Source organism: Mastomys coucha, unplaced genomic scaffold, assembly GCF_008632895.1.
Source record: "Mastomys coucha isolate ucsf_1 unplaced genomic scaffold, UCSF_Mcou_1 pScaffold6, whole genome shotgun sequence".
Taxonomy (NCBI): Eukaryota; Metazoa; Chordata; class Mammalia; order Rodentia; family Muridae; genus Mastomys; species Mastomys coucha.
In genome coordinates, this window is record NW_022196912.1 from 49,934,260 (window position 1) to 49,960,584 (window position 26,325).

The window sequence follows — 26,325 nt, forward strand, 5'->3', positions numbered from 1 at the left end:
GTTTAAGAGTGTGGTAAACCAGAAAATGGGTTTTCTAATTAGAAATAGTTTGCACCTATTAATTCTATTACACCTGTTATATTTAATCTATGTGGATGATCTCCTATCAGTGGGGGATATGAAGCCTAAACTAGCCATCTCCTGTATTGGAGCAAGACATCCAATGGAAGGATTGGGACACCAACCCAGGCACAAAACTTTCGACCTACAATTTGTCCTGCTTACAAGATGTTCAGGGATAAAGACAGAGCTCAAATTGGGAGAATAGCCAACCAATGAAACTGGTCAAGTTTGAGACCCATGCCATAAATGGAGTCCATCCCTAACAGTGGTAACGGTATTCTACTATACTTGAGGAAAGGAGCCTAACATAACTGTCCTCAGAGAGGCTTCACCCAGCAACTGATGGAAACAGATGCAGAGACCCACAGCCAAACATTAGGCTGAGCTTGAGGAATCCTGAGGAAGAGGGGAGGAAGGACTGTAGGAGCTATAGGGGTCAAAGACATCACAAGAAAACATCCAGAAACAATTAACCTGGGCCCATATGAATTGCCAACAAAAGAGCAAGCAGGGCATGGACCTAGGCTTTCTGTACATATGTATCAGTATTATGAAGCTTAGTCTTCATGTGGGACTCCTAACAGTGGGAGCAGGGGCTGTCTCTGACTGTGCTCCCTGTCTTTGGGACTTATTCCCCCTACTGGATGGCCTCTTCTACCCTCAATAGGAGAAGATGCTCCTGGTCTTACTGTAACTTGATATGCCAAAGCTGGGTCATATCCACGGGAGGGAGGCCTCCTCTTTTCTGAAGAGAAAGGAAGGAGGAGTGAATAAGGAGAGGGGGGGACGAGGGATGGGAGGAGAGGATGGAGGAGAAACTGCAGTTGGGATGTAAAGTTAATTAATTAATTAAGTAATTAATTAAAAATAAAATAAGCATCTGAAGGGAAGAGCAGGATTCCATGCTCATTATTGAAGTCCCACTATAAGGATATAACAGGCAGATCTTGGGTCTGTCTCAAAAGCAAACATCAGTCCTGCTAATGTGATCTGTGTTATATTCTTTGTAATTAGACATTTCTAGTAAGGCAGAGTCCAGGTCAATAGAGTTGGGTTGAAATCCTTGTAGTTGTTTTGCCCCTCATGTTTCTTTGCATGGATTCAAGGAAGACAGTAGTGAACACGATCACAGAATGAGTGTCTCCATTACTGTAAAGGTCTAGGTACCATCAAAAGCAGAAACAGCAAACAAATGGGCAGTGGAATCAGCTACTTGTGCTTGGTTTAACAATATGACCTGGATTAGGTTAAGAATCACATCGTTTTCTTTTGTCCTTTCAGGATTTTGACCTTTTCAAGGGACATAGTTACAGAATGGCTAGCAAGAAATTGAGGAATTAGCAACCACAGCCTAATGAAATTTAACATATTAAGAAGTCATGAAACCTCAAGCCAGTGGGAAAGAGCACTAGACTTCAGCATGGCCATGATGTCTAAACACAGTGGGTACCTGAGCTGGGAGCAGAATTTGCACAGGAAAGTAACGACATGCTCATAGTAAAGACATGCAATGTAAGAGGTCTCAACTTAGTAGGAATTAGAACAGAACCATTACTGAGCCAGGCTTAAAAATTTCCAACTATTATCTTGAATAGACACAAATGTATATTTATGCTGTCTCTACAGAGGGAAGACAACAATCAATTAATTAATCAATCAAGTTTTATACTCCCTTCTTTAAAATAATACAGTGACAAGAGAGGGGGAAAGAGAGAAAGAGGGTGAAGGAGAGGGAGAGAGACAGTGAGGTGGAGAAGGAGAGGGAGAAGAAGAGAACACATAAACATGCTGCTTTGGGGAGTTTGCATTTAGAAAATATTGCTATAAATGACCAAGGATAAAGGAAGTCCTTGACTGGACACCTTACAGATCTGTTTAGACACCTATAAGCTTAGCATAGACAATGTTTAGTAACCATAGAGAAATATGCACAGAGCCAGGGAAGTGGGCAATGAGCTCCCATGACTGAGAAGCTTTTTAAGTAGGAAGATCCACTTCCCATGCCCTGTCTACAGAATAGAGATAATGTACACCTGCTTTTGGAAAGTAAAACCAGGGATTAAAGGATCCCTTCTACCTAAGGTTTCCTACTATTGAAATGCAAAGCTAATACCTTAGCTACCAAGTATACTTGTTTCCCCATTATGATATTAAAGTATTATTTGAAACCTCAGTGATATTCAAAATATCTAACAGTCCTAACAATGATAGCACAAGACATTATCATTCTGGGGACACACTGACCAGATGGGCTTCCTTGATGATTTCATAGATTTTCCAAGTTAGATACAGTGTCACTGTTATGGATAGTCAGTAACAATGGACTTTACTTTGCGTTTGCCTTTTTTTCCCCTGCTACCATGACTTATTTATTTACTTTTAAAAGTCTCACACTCCAGCACAAGCTAGTCTGGAACTCACCACTTAACCAGAGGATTTTTTTAATTTTCATCAATCCTCCTGGTTCAGCCCCCAAGTGCTTGGATGGCAGGTGTAAATGACCATACTTGGCTCCTTATCTATTTTTCAAAAGCACATTTTGATCATTTAGTCTTCTGTTTGTATTTCCTAAGCTCAATTCTTCCATAACTTTCCTAATGTTTAAGATTCAACTTTTTACTCTTCCTTTCTTTCCTTTTTCTTTCTTTTTTCTTAAAACAATCATCTGAATATCGACACCATCCCCTTGTATCTGCTTCTGTTTCTCTTTCTGTGTAATTGACAGTGGTCTTATTTTCCATACTGTAAGATATCCTGACAGCCCAAAAACCTTAATGACCAGCATCAGCACCATCATCATTCTGCCCAGTCCCTATAAGGCTATTATATCAACTCAGTTATACCAACTCACATATAAATATTTCTTAGAAATGTATTGAAAAACACTGTTTTCTTTTTATTAACCTGACATGCTCATTGGCAGGAATGGCAAGCTGACACATTTGCCAACTATATCACAATAGACAAATTTCTGGAACATTTCTGAGATATACTCACATAACAATGGGCAGATAGTCTTTTGAAGATATAATTTATTTTCTAATCTTGACTTCTAACTCTTGTCTTCTTAAAACAGACTACTCTTTCCTGATACTAGAGAAAGTTATGATCATACATCCCATGTCTAGGGAGTAAATTATGTGCTTCTTGCCTAACTCTGGTTTCACAGGATGGATGAATTACAGTTCAGTCAGTTAAGATTATCTTTTACTAAGTAATTCTCATCAGGCATATAACTTCTGAGAATACTGACAATCAATGTATTTTTGGTAAAAATTAATTTATTTGACTAATTCAATTTTGTAGAATTTAATTGCAAAATCATGTTCTGTAGGGACAGATCACTACTGCCCACTAGAGAAGTCAACAAGTTGACAAGTTTTCTGCTGTTTTGCCAGGTCTGTTGAAAGGACTAGCTCTGAATTAATAGAGAGGCAATTACAAACACTGGGCATTAGTTCTAAATTATAAAATGTTTAAAGAGGTATGTTAAAAGCTAGGCAGTACATGTTTTATGCTCAACATAATAAGAAAGTAATATATAGTAGTACAACTTAGCATTAAACTTATGAAGATGTTCTGAATTTTGGATCATTACTTGACTAAAGTGCCATGGTTTGAATGAAATTGGCCCCTACAGGCTCATAGGAAATGGCATTATCAGGAGGTGTGGCCTTGTTAGAGTAGATGTGGCCTTGTTGAAGGAAAATGTCATTGTGGAGTGAACTTGGAGGCTACAGAAGCTCAAGCCAGGCTCAGTGCCCCTTGTTTCCTGGTGCCTGCTGATCCAGATGTACAACTCTTCGTTAAAACTCCAGCACCATGGACTCCTACATGCCCCCATGCTTCCCACCATGATGGTAATGGACTAAACTGCTGAACTGTAAGCCAGCACCAATTAAATGTTTGATTTTATCCAAGTTGTCAGGGTCATGATGTATCTTCACAATAATGGAGTCAAACTTTAAGAAGCCAGAGATGTAATGTCCTCACTAAGTCAGCTATGTTGGAAATGATTGTCAGTGTCTCAACCTTCTGTTACTAATCTCAATAGCTACCTAGGACATTCAGAATTCATAACAAACCCATTTTCACCTCAATGAACTGAACCTGACCCAGAATCACCTGCAAATTTATTCCGGTATATATTGGAGTCATCTATTTATTTGTTTTAACAAGCAGAATCATCCAGAAGACTGGGACATATTTATTTAATTTTTTTATATGATTTCCAGGGTATTTTCTCTATTTCATTTCATAAATATCAATCACTCTTGTTAAGATGAAACATCCGACATGTGATTGGCACTAAAGCAACTCTGCACTGCTCTGGCTAAGAATAAGTGCTGCAAGTGTCAGGCTGGCAATGTGTTTACGAACAGGCATAGACATTTCACATCGTAGGAGATGGAAAGCTCTGTAGTTCCACATAACCATCTAGTGTCCTATCCAATATTGACTTTTCCCCATGTTGTTTGGATTGCTTTCATTATTTTGCTGGATGGTTCCTTTGTGTTTATTTTTTGTATATATGCATGCATGAATTCTCAGACCCTCCGACATGATATGTGTACCTTAATATACACCAGGAAGAGAAAAGTCCTTTATTTTAATCTCCTGAGCCTGAGCCCTCATGAAAAGGCATCCAGATGCATTTTTATGTCAAGAAGGTTCCTCCTGGGAACAGTTTAAGAAATTCCCTCTTCTCATACCTATTCCATGTTCCCATCAAGACCTAGAATAACCTTTCATTTTACCTAAGGCTAATTATAAAGTACATTGTACATTGTTATATCTCAATGAATGTCAAAACGAGTCAGGAAGGCTCCATGAACCCAAGTTCATTTATCACGAAACCAATGAGGCTTCATCGCCAAAGTCTTTCACTCACATAGACTTTTTCAAGTCATGTTACCTAGCTTTTTTCTTTGTGATTCTAAGATTGTGCATGATAGAGGCCAAAACTCCAAGGAGAGTGCCCAAGCTTTTTTCTTTGTGCTTCTAAGATTGTGCATAATAGAGGCCAAAACTCCAAGGAGAGTGCCCAAGCAGCAATGATAGGTAACACTGCTGCTACATAACCTAAATCCTTCAACCCTGACTTCTCAGGACCCTTAGCATACGGGCAAAAGAAAGGGCATATCTAAGGCTTGCGTGAGCTGACCATTATCTGTGTTCTCTGGGTACATGCTAGTCCTCCATGCTTTGTCTGTCCTGTCTCCAACAGGACTACTGCATACTTATGTATTTTTCCATGCAACACACAGTTAAGCACAGAGTAGGTTACTTGTTCCTAAGGCCGTTTTATGTAAACTCATACTCAGGAAAACACGCCTCTTTAAAGCACCAAAGGCTCAACTGAGATGCTGATGAAGGTGCCAGGAGGTGCTGATGAAGGAGCAGGGCTATTTAGTTCTGTACCTTCAGGGCCACATCAGGACACCCCTGTCTGGGAGACAGGTTTCCAATAACCTTAGTCTCCACTGTGTTTTCTCCACTTGCCTTAAAGCAAAGACGCCTTTGCTCAGTGGCTGGTTTCACCTTGGAAAAGAGGAAGACAGTCTAATGACTCAACCTAAGCACCCAGGAAACCAACTCTGAGCTGATGTTTCATAAAGGAAAGAAAGTGGAAAATGCTTTCACTTCAGAAACACATTTAAAGAGACAAAAGTAATTACAGGCATTTGATGTTAATGGAATTTTTTAAAAACTTGATTGGATGATGTAATAGAAGCCATTGCAATGACCAACATTTCAGACAAATTACATCATGTAAATTCAGGTCTTAACCTATCATGTGTATGCTTTGAAAATTAAAAATCCAATTTAGTGGGAAGGCAAAGAAAGAAAGAATATTACTAAAGGATGATGGTGATGCTAAATAGCAGAGAAAATGCAGGGGCAGGTGCTGCATCCCAGATGTTCCTACTAGAAAGCTGGTAAGAGAAAAGTCAGAAATATGCTCCTTAACTCATATATGAACATCATGTGCCATGAAGTAATGCTATTATATGATGAAGGCCTTTGAAGGTGACTAGCTGATGAGGCCACAGCCTCTAAGAAGGGAATTAGTTCTTATATGTATGAGTCACAGAGAGGGACCTAGTCTTTCCAACTCTGTAAAGACTCAGCAGAGGCCAGTTTGTGACTGGTTAGATGATCAGTTTTGGAGAAGGTACCATGAAGTGCTGAAGAAGAAGGTGAATTCTTTTGTTTGAGGATGAAATGTTCTATAGACATCTGTTAAATCCATTTGGTTCATAACTTCTGTTAGTTTCAGTGTGTCTCTCTTTAGTTTCTGTTCCCACGATCTGTCCATTGCTGAAAATGGGGTATTGAAGTCTCCCACTATTATTGTGTGAGGTGCAATGTATGTTTTGAGCTTTAGTAAAATTTCTTTTATAATGTGTGAGTACCCTTGCATTTGGAGCATAGATATTCAGAATTGAGAGTTCATCTTGGTAGATTTTTTTCCTTTGACGAGTGTGAAGTGTCCTTCCTTAACTCTTTTGATAACTTTTGGTTGAAAGTCAATTTTATTTGATATTAGAATGGTTACTCTAGCTTGTTTGCTGGGACCATTTGCTTGGAAAAATTTTTTCCAGCCTTTTACTCTGAGGTATTGTCTGTCTTTGTCACTGAGGTACATCTCCTGCATGCAGCAAAATGCTGGGTCCTGTTTACATACCCAGTCTGTTAGTTTATGTCTTTTTACTGGATAATTGAGTCCATTGATGTTAAGAGATATTAAAGAAAAGTGATTGTTGCTTCCTGTTGTTTTTTGTTGTTAGAAGTGGAATTATGCTTGTGTGGCTATCTTCTTTTGGGTTTCAACAAACCGAAAAAAGATTACATTCTTGCTTTTTCTAGGGTGTAGCTTCCCTCCTTGTGATGGTGTTTATTTTTAACTATTATCCTTTGTAGAGCTGGATTTGTGGAGAGATATTGTGTAAATTTCATCTTGTCATGAAATATCTTGGTTTCTCTATTTATGGTAATTGAGAGTTTTGCTGGATAGAGTATCCTGTGCTGGCATTTGTGTTCTCTTAGGGTCTGTATGACATCTGTCCAGGATCTTCTGACTTTTCTAGACTCTGGTGAGAAGTCTGGTGTAATTCTGGAAGCTCTGCCTTTGTATGTTACTTGACCTTTTTCCCTTACTGCTTTTAATATTCTTTCTTTGTTTAGTGCATTTGGTATTTTGATTATTATGTGACAGGAGGAAATTCTTCTCTGGTCCAGTCTATTTGGAGTTCTGTAGGCTCTTTGCATGTTCATGGGCATCTCTTTCTTTAGGTTAGGGAAGTTTTCTTCTATAATTTTGTTGAAGATACTTACTGGCCCTTTAAGTTGGGAATCTTTACTTTCTTTTATACCTATTATCCTTAGGTTTGGTCTTCTCCTTGTGTCCTAGATTTCCTGGATATTTTGGGTTAGGAGCATTTTGCATTTTCTTTGACTGTTGTGTCAATTTTTTCTATGGTATTGTCTGCCCCTGAGAGATTCTCTCTTCTCTCTTGTATTCTGTTGGTGATGCCGTCGTCTACGACTCTGATCACTTTCCTAGGTTTTCTATCTCTAGGGTTGTCTCCTTTTGTGATTTCTTTATTGTTTCTATTTCCATTTTTAGATCCTGGATGCTTTTGTTCAATTCCTTCACCACTTGTCATAATGCCATCTCAAAGATGTGAACACTGTGATGGAAATAATGTTTCTTTTCTTGCTTTTTCGCTTATATAATTTAATCTCTAGGAATATCCTAAAGACCTTAGTGCTCCTGCAGTAAAATGGATGTGCTTTAAGGAAGCAGCTAGGAACCCTGCTGACTCAGCTCTTGGATAGTCATAATATCTTTTGAATAAATATGTGTCAACCACAGCTGTGGTTTAAAAAAAATGCTCAGAACATCTGTATATCTAGAAATTCTATCTTTGAGGATAAAATGCCAATAACACTCCATGGTACCCAGAGGATCTACTGCCAAAGCTGTGTTCTTTTTTAAGCAGGGACAGTAATGGATTCTAACATTTACTGTCTCATAGGGGCATGTGTTCTGTTCATATCATGCAGAATACTCACAAGGCAAGGGTCACTTGATACTCTCTTCTCATTGACCTACAGACAAACCATTCTTCCTGTCCCACAGCAAAATATCATCATAAATAAAAATGAGGCTTTAAAACTTTGTAAATCCATAAACGGATATACTCATAAAGCCAATTATATGTAATCAGTTGTTAAGTATAAATGTTTTAAAAAGAGCCAATGCACATTTTTAATGTGTTGTATCTGGTCTAGAATAAAGACAGGAATATGTGTTTATAGTTAAGCTAAAATTAAATACACAAAGAGACTGAAAAGTATCACCAATTTTCTCTAATTTTGAATGGCAGTAACTTTACCCTAAGAAAACTCACTCAGGGGTTTCAGAGATAGCCGATGAAACTGACCCACTTGTCTCTTGTCTCAGTCATTTTGTCTCTCCTTCTTCCTTCATTGTCATGAGCACATGTCATCTAGGAATGAAGGAAATGCAATCTACAGGACATGACAAGATCATCCATAGAGCATGGTCTCTCAATGCACAGCTCATGTGATAGTGCAGTACTATACACTGAGTCTCATTACACATTTTTCTTATTAGATGGTAAGATTCTTACAGGTATATTCTCTTTACTCTTGTATCATGTTTATTGAATAAACGATGAACTGCCTAAAATATCTATCATGTTTCCTCCTATCTATTAGTAATTAAATAATGTTTGATGGAATGTTAGTCTCAAATCCACTTATAAGTACATTAAAGTGGAAAGCTGACAGTATCTGGGAGTCCATTTATCAAGAATTTGAGGAAATTCATGAAAGTTTGATATTTTTACAAAGAGATTTTTTATTGATGGGAAAACTTATTAATATCCCTTAAATATAGCATTTAGTGAATACAGATTGGAAAACACAATGATATATTAGAATATAATTATTAGTGAGCTATTTGGTCTTAATAGAAGTTTTTTTGGGTCCCTCTTATTCTTCTTTAGCTGATGTCTTAAACAACAGTAGCAACAATGGAACCCTATTCCAAAGTGATTTAAATATCAAAAATATACTTTCCTAGATTCATAAAAGCAAGTCATGGAGAAGTGACATGCTTAAGGTGGTTCATTATGTTGCGGACCCTCTTCTTCATGGCTTTGAAGCGTTCACTTCCCAGGCCTTTCCTTGATCTGTGAGCTTGTTCTATGAACCAGCTCTCTGCCTTAGTCTCTGATAAGGGAATTAATGGATTCAGTGTAGGGCCTGGACCTTAGAACCACACGTAGGCCCTACTCACCATCCAAAGGTCCCATCTCCAAGTACCATCCCACTGGGTTAGCATATGAATGGCGGGGTATACAAATATTCAGTGTACAAGAGTACCTACTGAAAATTGAGGTAGTACTTCAAGTGAGTTGAGTATATCTCAGCTCTTCCTTTTTCTGGTCCAAGCTGATCGTGATCATGATTGGAAAAATTCTGTGAAGGTTCTCTTTCATTTCTCTAAGAAGGGAGAGAGGCTAGGGAGTAGATTCTAGTTCTGTCTCCCTACTGCTGTTATCTCTGACTGTTTATTGCTTACTTAGGGGCAGCTATACACCATGGTCTTAGAGAGCGCCTGTCCTGTAGCCCCTCTACACAGAAAGAGGGTCCAGTTGTCCACAGAATCATACATATTACTAGAAAACTTTAATCATGCTTACTTAAAAAATGCAAATAGTACTTAATCATTTCTTCTATACATACCTAAGTGTGATGACATCACTCATGGACTGATTACTCAAAGATAGGATAAAAAGGGCAGGAAATGATTGAAGATTGCATGTCCTGTAGCTTTCCTAGCACAAGCAAATCTCTGAGAGCACTAAGAATTGGATACCTCTTTATTCACGCAGATGCATACTCTGTCCTTACCAACTGGTGGCAAGTAGTGACCCCATCACCACTCAGCGGGTCCTGGAAAGAGGACTTTCATGGTTTTTTCGATTTGGCTTCCAAATAGAATGGGAGGCATTCCATTTTGTGCAACCTCTTTGTGGGAGATTTTGAAAATGGGGATTTAATTTTGTAGGCTCTCCTGAGGGGGTCTTTATTCCTCTGGGTGTCAGGATAACTCTACCAGCACAGGAGGGCTCTTCACTTATTTCTACTTCAAAGGTACATCAATAATAACCCTCCTTATTATAGATTCCTACCTGGCCTGCTGCTATGATGATTAATTGGGAGGCATTATCAAGTTTTGTTTTTCATTTTACTTTTTATTTGGTTTTAATATATGGTGTGGGATCATTTTAACCCCTAAATATAAATTTTCTCTTCTGCTGGGGGAGTGGGAAGAGGCATAGCAAAAATGTTTAGAGAGGTAATCATTTGCTTTAAAAATGGAAATTGGGCTTCTGTGTTGTGAGGAATGTATGTACATAACACTGAAACTTAACACTGGTAAATGATCTGCCTACCTCAAAGTGAAGCTGCTGCCTTCCTACAGTGGCCTTTAACCCTGCCCTTTCCTCCAATCTGAGAAGAGCTGATGTTGATGGAACATATAATGGCCCCTTTCCTGTGTAGTAAAGTCAGCAATAAAGCTTAGTAATTAAGGGTACCAGAGAGGCCCAGCCCAGCAGGCTAGCGGTGTGGCGAACACTTTCAGAACTTCAAACAATATCAAAGTCACTGAGAAACGGGCCTAGCTCAGTTCTGGTTTGAATTAAGCCTCACTTCCACACGCACTTTTCAAATCCAAGCTCAAACAAGAAAGCCAAGGCCTTCTGGATTTCATTAGAGCCAATTATCTTATCTGTTTCATCTCAGGCCTGACCCTAAGGCTGGCAAACAGCTATTCAGTGCATTTGTGTGGTTGTTTGAGAAAGCCTCCAGTCAGCCAATGGCCCGAGGACCTGCTAATTAAAACACCGTTGCCCCCCTGCCTCCAGTGATTAAATATTTTCAAGCTTTTGTAAATAATTTTTCCATTCTTTGCCCCAAGCCTCAAAGGTCCAATACATGCAGTAATTTATTTAGTTTGTCAGAGAATACTGTTGGAAATAGGGTCATAATGGGACCTTTGGAAACTTTTATACGTCTTCATACTTCTGAAAGTGACAGTTTATAAACCAGCCCAGTGTGTATACTGTTTCTGATGTAATTATGTCCTAATGGCCTTTCTCCTTTTGAAGTGATATAGTGTATAACAGGCTTACATTTTGTCAATAATCATATTTCCTCAAATGTCTACTTGATATCTAGAGTCAGAATTTAATGAGATCATTTAGGTCCTAGAAATTGTATCAAGGTACTTTGGCTTTACATTTTTTTGCTAGAGGCTGGGTCGCAGCCCCAGATTAGCTCTGGAAGAAGACAGCTAAACAATGAAAAGAACTCTTGCTTGCTGTCTGTGAAGACCTGGTGGTGAACACTGAACTTTCCCCAGAGTCAAATCCTAACACATTCCCAAGTGACCAATGTGCTGATGAAACTGTAAGAGAGCGAATATTCAGAGAGAAGAACCTCAAGAATTAGAATCACTGAATTCAAAATACTCCTGGGCCTAATGTATGCTGGGAAAAATCTGGGCTGAACACAGTTTCCTGGCAAACAGGCTACGAAGAGTCAGAAGACATTAAGGCATATCTCTCCCACTCAGATATACTGAAACACAAGTGAGCCTGGTAAGTACTTCACGAAGCTCACATCCTCCCTTGCCTCCCATGATCCTAGGGCCATGTGCAGCGAAGTGTATGTGACTGGAAACAAAATCTCCTAGAACAAAGGCAGACAGAGCAGATGAACACAGACAGACACCATTCTTGCCTCCTGGCTAGGGTATAGCCATACTCAAGCATGGCTCTTCCAGCCAATCCAGTCACCTTTTACTAGAGGAAAATTAAAAAAACAACAACAACAAAAAAAAAAGCAGAATTTTGTTTGTTGTTGTTGTTGCTCTTTTTGAAGTATTACAAGAAGAAATTTCAGCTCATTAGCTATGTCCAGAGTGCATTAAACACACTCATGAAAAGGAACTATTACACTGAACAGTTCTGCCTCTGTTGTTCTTAAAATGACACTTTGGTCTTACTCTAAATAATGGGCTTTTAATAAAAACATTCACCAAAGGCAAACAATTAAACAATACATAAAGCACCAGGGGGCAGCCTTGTGGTTCAGTTACAGTTAGAAGTCCTTCCCAAGGAGAGCACATGGGCATTTTATAAGACACAATACACTTCGCCAAAGATTATGAGAGAAGAAAATTTCAAGTTGGGTCTCGTGAGTTCTTCTTGATCCAGGGTTTTGTGTTTGTCTTTGACAATAGTATGATGCCTTTCCTTCCTTGTAGCCGCTCAAGCCTGTTGCCCATATCAGATCTTACATATTATCACTCTTCTATAACAAAGACAAGATATTGAAAGTGGTGCCTCAAACTAAGGAGCAATGGCTTATCATACAATTGTTTAATTTTACATCTTTAAAAAAAACATCAACCAAATGGAATATATTAGCATGCCTTGGGCAAATTTTAGTTCTCTGTAGAAATTAATGTGTGCTTAACGAGGTCAATACAAGTCGCCTTTTCCACCTGCTGGGACATCAAGCACAATTATATTCACATTTTTGAAAGGGTATTTTCACTTTAGAATTTCTGAACACACAAAAGGTTAAAGTGGCAGAAATGTGTCTGGAGTGGGGACTGGCAAGCATGAAGATGGGAGCAATACGCTATCTAAAAGACAGTGTCTAAAACTGAAAGTCCAGAAGAGAGAAAAGACTTTAACTTACGCGTATCTTATTCCATCTCAGCTTTTGAATAAGCCACATTTCATTTTTTATTTTTGCCTTTGGCTCCTGTTTCATTAAAAATGCTCATTTGTTTCTCAAATTCAGTCCACATCAGTAACTTCAATAGTGCTATTATTTTATGAATCTGTGACCCAGCCAAAAAACCACATCCCAAGAAAATCAACATTTTGACTTTAAGTGCAATAATACATATCCCTGTATTGGAGAAGATAATATATGAATGTGTTTTCAAAGTAAAATATCCTCAATTTGAGATGTGGATAGATTTAAAATTCTGCTGAGCTTTAAGACAGACTCAATCATTAATCTCTCTTCATGGTTCCTATATTATGAAATATGAGCCACTATGGTAGGAATGCTTTTTACCATCTTCCTTTTGCAGTTTATACACACACTGTCTTCCATGTGGCTTTCCATCAATTCTCTTCCTCTGAATTCATTTAGACAACCAGCACCCAGTTCTGCTATGCCCACAAGAAAGATGGGCAGATTTCTACCAGATACAAGGCTAAGCCTTTTCCTTCCAGAGGGGTGCCAGAGGAGTTTGAATACCTACATAAATGAGAACAGATGTTGATTTGCAAGTTTCATCCATAACATCAAATCATGGGGATAAAAGATGGAAAACTGAGTCCACCATCCAGGTGTTTGTGCCCCACAAATATTGGAACTGTCCCTGAAGATGCTGCCACTACATCATATGTGACTCTCAAACCTGCCTGCCCTTCAGACTCCCAGAGAAGAATTGTCATGAGTATGATTTCCCTACTGGAGGAAGTCAATGAGTAAATTCCCCATAGTAAATCATAATATTTACTTAGCTCTCACAAAAGGACTACAAATTTATATTCATGGTATATTGTAATGTTCCATTTTCCCATGTTAGTTATCATCCCAATAAATCTAGTTTTGGCAAACTTTAGATGTAAAATCATGGAATGAGAAGAGAATTTTTTTTTCAGTTTTTTTTTTTCTTGACAGCCACACTAAGAATCAAAGACATTGAACTCTGGGAGCTGTTGGCTGAGGGAAAGAGTGAATGAGTTTTGCTTGAGCCAGAACTTTCCCTTGGCTGTTAATTCAGCAAAAATCTTCAAATAGTCAATAGGACTCTGAAAGCAAAACAAAATGCAACAAAACAAAACAAAACAACAGTGAAACCTCATAATTTCTATAATATATTAATGTTTCATTTTGGTTATATCATAGAGACTACATAACTGTAAAATCATTTAACCTGACAGTCCAATGGATCTGCTATTTCTATCCTGGAAAACCTTCACAATAATGTTTTGTAGACTGGATTTCTAGGCCTGGTTGACTCAGGGATCTTCATATATATTGGGAGGATTTTATACAAGATGAGAGCCTTGTAACTCAGTTTTTCATGTTAAAAATGAAAACAGATCATTGTTAAGCACACAACTGACCTGTCTTGTTAAAAAAAAAAACTGTTAAAGAAACATGGTAGTTAAATATAGCCATTCTCTTAACTACCCCTTATTACTGGGAAAATTATTTAATTATTGTACAAATTCCTGAAAATTTTAGGCTTTAGAACTCATTTAGGGCAAATTTTTTTCTCTAATTTTAAATAGTATATCTGACCATTTAAAATAAAATTTAAAAGTAAATTATAGCTTTTGAATTCCTTTAAGAAGTTGTCCACTAAAGACACCATTCATTTCCAACTTTAGGACATCAAGCTATTTTCTGGTCTCTGTTAACTTGAGCTCCATACTGTCTAATAATATCATATCTCTTTGATGCTCAGCTCAAAATCAAGTTTGCAAGCTTCCCGAGGAAGACAGGTGTGCATAAGATCAATTTTCTCTCAGGGTCAAAGAGCAGAAATTTTAAGGGTATCAAGAGACACACACCTATAGAAATTGTAATTTTTTGATGAAAATTGGTACAATATGTTGCACAGATGAGAAAAAAAATGCTCTTATGTTTATTCCTAGAGTAAAAGAGCAGATAGAGCTGACAATTTTCTAAAATTTATTCTTCTGGATATTTTGTGATCAGTTTTAATCAAATTTCTTGAAATATTTCAACATTATGAATATAGAGAACAGAATATAGACAATGACTAAAACTATAGCTCACAACAGTCATAAATTTATATATAGTGCTTTCTATTGAAGTAAAATATTAATAGATGAAAGTCATTATTACTTTGTTCCCAGGATTGATTGACAAGTTCAGATTTGAGCCCCACATCGCATTTATTATCCAAGTCTTTCAGAAAGAGAAAATGTGGGCTTGATTTGTAAGCTATGATAAATAGCCTGGGAAAGAAGGTAGCAAGGCCAACTTGATATGTTCAGTATTTCATATTGGCAAATTGTTTCTTGAAATTTTATCCTCATTCCTAAAATGTCTTGGGCATCCTTAAGAAAGAACACACTATCATAAGCATAATGTATTTATTTGTGACTGATGATGGAGGATTCATTCCAAGACCAGGCAACATCAACCACAGCTATTATAAATAAAATAAAATCCCCAAATCATTTGAAAGCATAGAGACTGATCTGCAAATGACAACAAATTATTTTTTCTTTCAAAAGTGGGATCTAAAAGTATATCTATTATTCTGTATTCTACTACAATTTAACTTGTTTTAGTTCTTGTGACATGCCTATTATTAAAAATGATCTATGTGAGAAGAACATGTTTCTTTTTACAAAAACAAAACAAAAAATCTATTGTAAATAAAAGCCTTGTGATCAGAAAGGATGATGGTCATAGGGATTTAGTTTGATTTGATAGACTCTCTTACTATATCAAATGGAGATAAAGGGGAGTAAAAAATCTAAGAGGAAATTTTCAAATTTAAAATATTACTAACATTACCCATTAGAGTGCCTCAGCATTTGAAAACAAAATCTCATTATAGTATTCTTTTGTCACTGTACTTTAGTCAGAGGAGCCACAGTTTATCACTTGGGGCTGACAAGTAAGTCTCAAAAATGATGCCTTACAGCCCTGCCAGCAAGGTGCTGATCATCATTTAGAAGCCGTGTAACATCAAGAAACCTAGATATACTTAACAGGTTTGGTATCTTCATTTGGAAAACAACAGCATTTTTTAAAGTCCCAAGGATTTTGAAAACAAGCATCTGCCAAATAGTACAACCACAGTGTATGTTCTATATAGCTATTGTTATCATTATATTCTTGTCCCACTGGTATTGTTTTCTATTCAATTTAACATTAAATTACGTTAAAGTAAGAACAATATCCCTAGAACAATATTTACTTAGTTGTCCTTACCAAAGTGGGGAAACAGCATGTAAGCATTAACTTAGAGTATTATTTAATTTCTTAGAAAAAAGTAACCTTTTCTTCAGTCTGTGAACATAACAAGAAATTCTAGAAATAGTCTTGTAAAATGAATTGTAAAATGATGATGAGTTTGATAGAAAAACAATGAGAGACAATAAGATGTACTCGTTTATGTGTCTTGCTCAAAATGATCTGCTGTTGATCTGTGGTAAGAGCATACACGTGAGGCCAACATTTATTTAGTAGCTGTCAGATGAGTGTGTGTGCTAAGAGTATGACAGTAAAACCCTATTTGTAACCAGTAGAGGAATCGTGGGTAGGCATTACTTGTATTTTGAAGACCTTGTCTCAGAGACAGAATTGAAAGTTTGAATGATGAGCTGAGAACAGACCTGGTATATGGTCTTAGTGTTTACTGCAGGTTTACAATAGCAAGCCTTAAACTTGTTTATAAAGTAAGCAAATAATTATGTACTGAAGATGTAAAGAAGAGACAGAGGGTGGCAGAGCTACTCTTGTTATCTTCCAGTGTCTTGACAGGTTTAACTAAGAAGCAAGAAGCCGCCATTCTAACATCTTTAGCTGGTTATTTGGCCAACTATTTTTAGTAAAATCTATAACATGGAGTACATGACAATTATTATTATGGAACAGTTACTTCTTAGGTTAAGAAATGAGGGAAGTGGTGTTTATAATAATACTTTTAAAGTTAACAGGCAAATTTTTATTCCCTAGCTGAAAAGCCTCAGTCAAATCCAGTTATTCTGAGTTGGGTTTGCCTCGAGATGGCTTTCTCTGTACAGTTCATGTTACCTGTGTTTGTCTTTTGCAAAGTCTCATCCATGGCAAATATTCATGAAAGTAACTACAGAATGTAATGCATTGGAAAGTTTCATTGATGGCAAACACTCATGAAAGTAGCTACTTTCATGATACTATGTGAATATAACATGTTAACAATGTAATATAGCTTGCCTAATAATTCTTAAAATTAAGATACGTTTATATAAATGGATGACTCTGAGGCCCTTGCTCAGTTATGCCCTTAGCATATGCGAAATGGGCTCACATTTCAGGGGCTGGCATAGACTTAACTCATCTGTAGGTGCTTGATCCCTGTACAAACTAAAATTTGCAGGAACGTACATCCCATATAGCCTTTTTATAAAATGGTTTTCCTCATTTGCCTATATACTTCAATCAATCAATGAATTTTATTGTGGCAGGGATCAAACTGTGGGTTTGACATGATAGACTGTCTTCCTCAACATTCCACCCATAGCTTCTACATTCCTTAAATTACTCTTGGATTACTAATAATACTTAAAATAATATAAATTCTATATGTCCTGTACTGTTTGGAGAATAAGACAAGAAAAGAATCTCTCAAAATGATCTGTAGAGTTGCTTTCAAATATTGTACTCTTACTATTATGTCCATAGATATGGATCATAGGGAAGAGGAGATGGAGGTAAATACAAAAGGAGAGAAAAAAATAATGATGTCTGAGAAATCATGCAATTAATTATACAATTTTAAAAAACATTTAACACATTTTTAAAATGGACTTTTAAAAATGGACTTTTTAAATGGACCCCACGGACTGACAATGCTCCCTCCAAGAGCTGAAGACTCCATAACAGAAACCCAATACAAGGTATGAGAAGTCATCTTTTGAGCTGTTGGTCCAGGATGTCCAAGGAACTCCCAAAACATACAGCCTATTGTTATTGTCCTTGGATGATCCCAGAAGTAGACAGTAAGTCCCTATACTGAAGATACCATGCATTTCAGAAATAGAACCAAGAGGCTTCTCATGTGTAACTGGCCTGCATACACTCTCCTTGAAGACTTTTATTTTACAAGAAGATACCATGCAAATTTCCAAAGCAAGGAGGCAACCAACAGTCCTACCCAACTATGATGCCTATGAACCACATCACTGACCACCAAGGCAAGCTAACCTAATGGTACAGTAGTGGCACACATACCTTGGTAGCAACAATCGGCTCTCTATTTGGACTTAGGACCTGCTCAAAAAGATGGAAACCATGACTAGTAATGAAAACATAGCCAAGTTTGCAGGGCGAATGAAGTCATGTATGCTGGAGAAGAACCTACACTTTGCTAAACCAGCATAGTCACAAACTATGTTCTAAATATTTGTCATTGTACACATATCATCCCCTGTGAAGGACACTTCTCTTTGCAATAGATGGAGACCACATCAGATAACCACAACCAATCAAAATACAGAGTTGTAGGGCCCAGTCCCATTAGTTACATCTGTAAAACATTTCCTCACCTAAGTCTCAGGGAATATTTTAAAAGAGGGATCAGAAAAATTTTAAGAGGCATAGGAAAAGGGAATTTTCTGTGAGGATGTATCTTCTAGTAATATCAGAAGCCACACCCATAAAATCTCACTAATATGACTGCTCAAACATGAGCTTAACAAGGATCATAAAAATGGTCATGCCAAAGTGGATGGAGAAAGCTCATGAGACCTAAACCCTACATGATAGGCAGCCAAGGCATGCTGCTAAAGGGAAAAGGCACAGCAGATGCTTATCCAATACCGAATGGTCAATGATGAAAATACATATATGAGGAGCAGTATACAGACTGAGGCTGCTATATTTAATAAAGCATATATATATATATACACACATATATGTGTGAATATAATAACAATTAATGAAAAAAAGGTTATGAGTATGAAAGAGAGTAGGGAAGGATGTATGAGAGGGTTTGGAGGGAAGAAAGAATTACAGAGAGATGATGCAATTATTTCAAAATCTCAAAACCAAAAATTGTAGGGAGGCTACACATGAATTGTCACACGTTTGTTAAATAAAATAGGCAGGATGTCAAGTTCTGCCACTGTCCTCCTCGTGCACTGACAGCTGTTACAAAGAAGGGAACTGTGGAGCTGTTTTCCGCATTAAATATGACTACAAGTATAACATACAGACAGCGTCAGCCCACTAAAATCAAACAACAGCAATTGTAGTATATAAAATAATCAGTTCAATAATAATCCCTCATAAAGAAATAGACATTTTAAAAAATAGTGGGTCTGGTCCTTGTAAGGCACTGTAGATAATTTAGGATCTTAGGTCATTGTTGAAATGACTGCTTAAATGATCAGCCAATGTTTAGTATGCATCCTGACAGCTCTAGAAGAAAAAAAAAAGATATCTGACATTCTCTGAGCAAGTGAATGGATGGTCAAAGTTACAGGTAGCATTTTCAAACTTCTCTGGGCTCATTTAAACCTGAGTCTTCTGATTCTTCTTGTCTCTGCTCTGACTCAGGCAACTGGCATCCTGAATGAACTCTGCTACTCAGTCAGGATTTCTGGGTAGGCTTTGCAGCAAAGGACTCCTAAAAGTCTTATATTTTGGAAATGTTTGCTGTACTTTATCACTCCTTAGTATCTTAGGACATAAGAGAGTAGCAATGTGGTAAGACAAACAGGCTTAGAGGGTAGAGCAAAGTTCTAAGTTCAGATCATGGCTCTTCCAGATAGCAGTCCAGTAAATTACACTCAAAATTTTAATGAGCCCCAATTCTTTGTTGTTTGTTGTTTTCTGTTTGTTGTTTTTTGGGATAGGGTTTCTCTGTGTAGCTATCCTGAAGATCACTCTGTAGACCAGGCTGGCCTCAAACTCACAGAAATCTGCCTGCCTCTGCCTTCCGATGGCTGAGATCAAAGGTGTATGCCACTTGGTTTTTTAACCTTAATTCTTCTAAAGTTTCTTATCTAGGACCTGGAATATAAGACTTCATTGTAAATAGCCATAATTGGCTCATAAATTGTAACTATGGAAATATATCTTAGTTTAATACAAATTAAATTTAATAGTATTAAAAGTTTTCTAAAACTTACTTAGATTTACTCTTCAGTTATTTCAGAGATAAATTATAACTGCTTGGCACAAAATAACAAATCATCTGCAATAATTCAGCTATTTCCTTTTTTAAAATTAAGTACACAATAAACATGCAAATGCTTGTCTATGTAGAGTTTTCATCTTATCATAGAGAAAGAACATTACTGAAGCCATAGAGTAAAATACATGGTAAATGTTGATACAGTCTATCATATTACTATGAAAATGTTTACTGAGAATGAGGCTTTTCCTGCATGGATACTTATCACAGCTAAGAACCAATGAAAAATTAAGGAGAGAGAAAATACACTGTTTACATGTTCTCCTACCTCCACTGTCTATACTCAAACATGGATACCAGAAACATTTTCCATTTAAATGCTGGGGAAAGAATGGTCTTAAGGTTAGACTCTTACTATTTTTATTTATTATTTTTAAGCCAGATACAGTAACAAAATACCTGAAGCAATCAACTTGAAATAAGAAATGCTTATTCTGACTAAGGATTCAGAAGTTACCATATATGGTCATTTGAGACTATACAGAATATCATGACTATAAACAAGAAGAAAACTGGTCAGCTCACAGAGATCAGGAGGCACCAAGAAAGAAATGAAAAGTATATTATAACTTCAATGCATACCAGTAACATGCTAACTTCCTCTTGGGGCCCTACCTATCTCCTAAAGTTCCATCATCTTCCAATAGTACCCTTAGTGTAGGACCAAGATTTTAACACACGAATTTATATGGAGCATTTCAAAAGGACAGCAATATATTTGGATGGCAATACTACATTAAAATGTAATTCATGAGACTGAGAAGACACATCAGCAGATAAATGAAGACTAGGATTCAAGTCTTACATAAAAGCCAAGTAAATGTGGTAGACGTCCTGTAACCCTATTCCTAGGAAGGTAGAAACAGGACTCACTCAGAGCCAAATGAGATAATATATGAGTTTCTGGCTAGCAAATGGCCCTGTCTCAGTAAGTACAGAAGAGTCTCATATGCAAGATACCTGTTGTCAGTCAGCTTCTGGCCTGAACACATACTAGCACACATGCATAGACTTACACCCATAAACATACAAACATGTAGATACATACATGCCACATATACATTTAAAAATAATAACTGTTTAATTATACTCTATATAATAATATTATATATCTGTAATAGTTATCATTATAGATATATGTAGCATTCATGTGTAATATTAATTCTGGAGTCTTTCTGACTAAATGCAAATTTTTGAATGCTAATTGATAAAGATGATAGATAGATAGATAGATAGATAGATAGATAATAAACAGTAGCCTAGTTACTTTTCTATTGCTCCGATTAATGGCTAAAACCAAGGCAACTTATAAAAGAAAGAATTTACGTGGGCATACTTCCTCTAGCAAGTGCACACATCCTAATCCTCCCCAAAGAGACAACAACCAGTTACCAAGTATTGAAACATACATATGAACTTATAGAAGCCATTCTCATTCAAACATCCACATTCTATTCCCTGCCCTGCATAGACTTATGGCCATATCATAATGCAACATACATCTAGTATAAGTTCAAATCTTCACATTCTTCATCTTGGAATTTCCAGCACATCCCAGGCTTCATTTTCAACATTTTGTATAATAGCCTCTCAGAACTTTTTGTTCTCTCAGGGCTTCAGGGGTTGCTCTGCATCATACTACCTGGCTTCAGAGGCTTCTAAACTGTAGGGGTAGATTCTACAACTAGTGTATCCTTTAGGACTCTAAAGTCAGAACCACATAGAGGATGCTGCCAAGTTGGTCTGCTGACCTAAGATGGAGCTGACTTGAACCATATTTGTAAAAGATTCACTTTGTTGTAGCTTTTTAGGAACAAACAGTTTCTTTGGCCTTTTCCTTTCACAAGTTGAAAGCTAAGCTGGGTGCCATTATGCCCTGAGGGCAGCCACACCTCCCTTTATTCCATTTTGTATAAGACTCCTCCTTGATCTCATGTCTTTTAACACAAGTCTTGGCTCCCACATTAGATCCCCTAGCTCTCCTTTTCTCTTCAAACTGTTCATTTGGTGTTTCTTTTTGTCCCATTTGTTCATTTACATCATAGGTCCCCACATGAGTGATTATTAATAAGCATACGACACAGTCAATATTAGGCTGTCTTGAAATCTCTGCCAAAGAAATTAATTTCTTACTTTTTAATTTAACCCCAGGCAAATTCTTAGGGCAAGGGTAGAGTAGTCCCATTCTTAGCCTAAGCAGCTGTTGAAGTCTTAACTTCTCCTGAAAGTTCCTTGAGCAGGGCATCCACAGTCTAAATGGCGTCATCCCTGTCTTCAAGGCTCCAAATAGACTGCCTAGTAAACCCTGCTGACAGCAGCTAACTGCTCTTCTAGTCTGAACTACGCTACATCTTTCCTTTACATCTAGAAAACTACAAGGCCATATCTGTAATAGCAACCCTCTGCCAACTTCTGTCTTCGTTATTCTTCTATTTCTATGTTAAGATATCATGATCAGGATAACTTATAGAGTTGAATTGATTCTACAGTTTCAGAGGGTTAGAGATCATGATGGTGGAGAAGAAGTGTGGTAGCCTGAATAGCTGAGAGTTCACATAATGATCCACAAGTAGGAGATCAAGAAAGCTAATGCAAAATGGTGGGTCTCTTGAAACTTCTAACCCAAAGTGACAAACCTTCATCAAGGCCATACCTCTTGATCTTCCTCAAATTGACACTAACTGCATAACAAGTATTCAAATATTTGAGCCTATTGGGGCCATTCTCATTCAAATGACCATGGGCAGCCAAACAAATACATACAGCAGGGTCAAAAACTGTATGAATTATGATCACTTCATCTTCTACAGAAGTCCCTTCCTGCCTTTGAGGTAGGTAACAATGACAGAGCATCTCATGACTCCATGACTCAGTCTTCACTCTGCCTGGTATGGTTCTACCTTCATTCCCACACAGGCAAGTTCCCCTAGCAAACGTCTGCTTACACTTAACAAGCTGAGCAATAGTTCATACTCTTACCTGGTCTTTCAGGAAGAGGAGAACCTCTCTGCCTAAGCTATGTGGGCTCTAGAATTGTTGTCCATCACATCTCTAAGAGCTTCACTGCCTGAGAGCAAGCAAGTCCTGAATTATGATCACCAGAGCCTTTTGCACACAGTGCATTTAGGAGATACTTTTTGATTGAATTGCTTACTTTCTTGATGCATTCATAACAAATTCACAAATATTTCCAGGCATAAACATTAACAAAAATAGCCATGATAGAGTTTTCAACTAATTGGGATTATTATAGTTTAAAATCTGGTTCTTAAATAACTATGAAAACCACATGCTGCAGTTTTTAACTCCTGCAGTAATATGTCAGGCCGCTTTTGTAATTAAACTCAGGTAATACTGAATGAACTGGGAGTTTATAACAGTTTACTAATATGTCTACAAAAGAGCAAACATAAAGAGCCTTTCCTGATTTATTTACTGTTTCAACCACAGAATAATAAAGCACACTTAGTATCTGTTTGTATATTACTAAATGAAATTATGATCAAAGGAAACAAACTCATATACCATTTACTTTTTGATGTGAATATAAAGAGGAACAAAATGTAACTTGCCATTCACCACTACACATGCGAGATTCACTTCTACATCATGCTGATAGTTTAATGTGCCATGAAAGTACATTAAATTTTTGTTTTATGTTAATAATATTATCATCTACAAAGCACTTAGAGTTCCTTCATGATGCTACTTTTAAAATAATAATTTTTAAACTTGCTGCTAAGTAAAGTAAGTTTTCTTCATATACAGCCCATGTTTATATATGTAAAATTGTTTCACTTTTGTTCCTCTAAGTATTGTGAACACCTTTCTGTATATTTTCCCCAAAAATATACATCTAAAATGTAGGTAGAATTTTCCTTTGTAAATACCAACTTAAGCACTGTTATTCTATAGTAACTACTTTTCTATCAGTCCCATGGTCTCCTTATCTAATGAGAAGTGACCTTTCAATAAAAAAAGGAAGAATATATGGCACAGAGAATACTGGACACTCAGGATTTACTGAAACTTCCCCATAATTCCCCTTTGCTTAGATATGCCATAGATGACCTCTCTTCTCTGGGATTTAAAAATGGTACATTTCAAAACTATGTAAACCTCTTGTTTTTACTTTCATGCAGTTGTTTAGTTTTTGCTTTTAACTAAACAAAAGATGTAGGAAGTTATACAGCACCAGTGGGTTAAATCTCCTGGAATCTGGGGAGCTGAGGCTCACATGGAGACAAAGGGACAGCTCTCCTTAAATACATCTTTCCAAAATTCATTCATTCATTCATTCATTCATTCATTCTTTCTTTCTTTCTTTCTTTCTTTCTTTCTTTCTTTCTTTCTTCCTTTCTCTCTTTCTTTCTTTCTTCCTTTCCTTCTCTCTTTCTTTCCTTCCTTCCTTCCTTCTTTCTTTCTTTTAGTTCTAGAAAAGAAATGCCCCTTTCAAAAGTTCACAGAGGGGAAAGAAATGGGGGTGAGGGAAGGCAGTGTCAGAGACAGAGAGACAGACCATGATAGAGAAAGAGCCAGAACACAAGAGTTTAATTTCTTGTTTTCTTGTTTGAATTAACTGTTAAGGTCCTTTTCTTAGTAAAAACACAAGTGACAGAATATACTCCCAGACAAGCTGAAAACAAGCAATAGACTAATATTTTAACAAGAGCAGGAAATATACAAGAGTCTTTTGCTATCAGATGGGATAACCCAGGCCAATGCAATGACTTGAGAAGTCCAAAGGGAGTTTTGTTTGGGAAATGCTTGCTTTACAAAGCTCCATAGGCACTAAAGGTCTTCCCTGAGCATATAATATGCAAATGTCTATCTTAAATCACTTCACCAATTATAATGGGCAGATGTTTCCAGACAAAGTCAACTAATAATAAATTTTCCCCTTTCGGAGTGAAGGGGAAGCATGCCTTGGTCACTGGCCAATGTAGCTGTGTAAACGCAATTAGGTCTTGATAACCATTATTTTCTTACACGCATCTCCACAGGGCTTTTGGATACTTTACTCTAGAAATTCTCATTTCTCTCTCACATTTGGTGTTTCCTAAGGTGACACTTTCAGAGAGAAAGAAGTACCAACCTGAATGCTTCAAGGTACTCAACATCTCCCATAGGGGGGTCAAGGCCACCTGTCCAGGCAATGTTTACATTGTAGCCTTCTCCCAGACCTACTCCAACCTGGAGAGAGAAAAACATACCACTGTGGGTAAGCACCGGAGGAAAGGAAAGAAACAAAAGGAGGGAGGGCAAGCACATGGGAGCTCTTGAAGTAAACATCAAACACAGTGTCAAATCAACCCAACTTCGCTTGACAACCAGTGCTCTGGGTTATGCACTTGTTCTGTACTGGTTCTTGGTCCTGTGGGACGAGTGGGTAATCTGGTGTAATTTAAAACACCAGCAAAGGACAAGAAAATTAGGGGTAATCACGCAATGCAATTACCTGCAAGATACAAGTAAAAGCAGGGCTCTAAAGAAATAAACCGAACCTCATTCGGGGCTCCACTGCCAGGGAAAAAGTTCCCTTCATCATAGCGATGGAGTGAAATGTACAGGATGCTGGGGTCAGCATAAAAGGCCTGCTGTGTACCGTTTCCATGGTGAACATCCTACAGGGAAAAGAAAACAGATGACAAATACTGTCACATTTGACTCTGGAGACAACTCTCGTGATTTCTGGTTCCCTCTCTTCCTACCCCACCCTTCTTCTCATTTTCTGTCTTCTCACCCTGTCTTTCTCTTTCTCCCTTTCAGGCTACTTCTACACCACCCCCTTTACTTCCTGAACTTTCAGGCAAATTACCCTTTAATGCTTTCATTTTTTTTTAAACTGGCTTCTAAAAATCAGGAAACCACAGCGAGCATGCCCTGGAGACTCCAGATGAGCAGTCACTGAGAAAGCCCAGTCCTTCGGTACAATTAGATATTTATACACCGGCGCTTTGTACTCTTTGCTTCAGTGATGGAATCTTGCATCCTGTTTTATGGAGGAATTTTATGACTTATTAACTGCCAACAGTTCATAACCCCTCAGGCTTAATTAACTAGCCTCATTGGCCTCTGGGAAAAAAAAAGAGAGACTAATGTTTAAACTACAAACTAGTCTTTTTCAGGAGGATCTATGGCTTACGGAGCATTTTCACAATTCTTGATAGAACACTAAACCA

The 26,325-nt window shown here is 37.4% G+C and overlaps 1 protein-coding gene across 21 annotated transcripts in view; it reads right to left on the reverse strand.

Moving 5' to 3' along the window:
• The window catches only part of Hdac9 (histone deacetylase 9), an 832,819-nt gene that overhangs the window by 128,674 nt on the left and 677,820 nt on the right, over window positions 1-26,325 (reverse strand). For all 21 annotated transcript variants that reach the window (XM_031355577.1, XM_031355573.1, XM_031355564.1 and 18 more), the window contains 2 exons: window positions 25,648-25,767; window positions 25,239-25,336 (listed from right to left, as the gene is read on the reverse strand). In XM_031355577.1, the coding sequence (XP_031211437.1) occupies window positions 25,239-25,336; window positions 25,648-25,767 (218 nt within the window). The remainder of the gene's footprint in view (window positions 1-25,238; window positions 25,337-25,647; window positions 25,768-26,325) is intronic.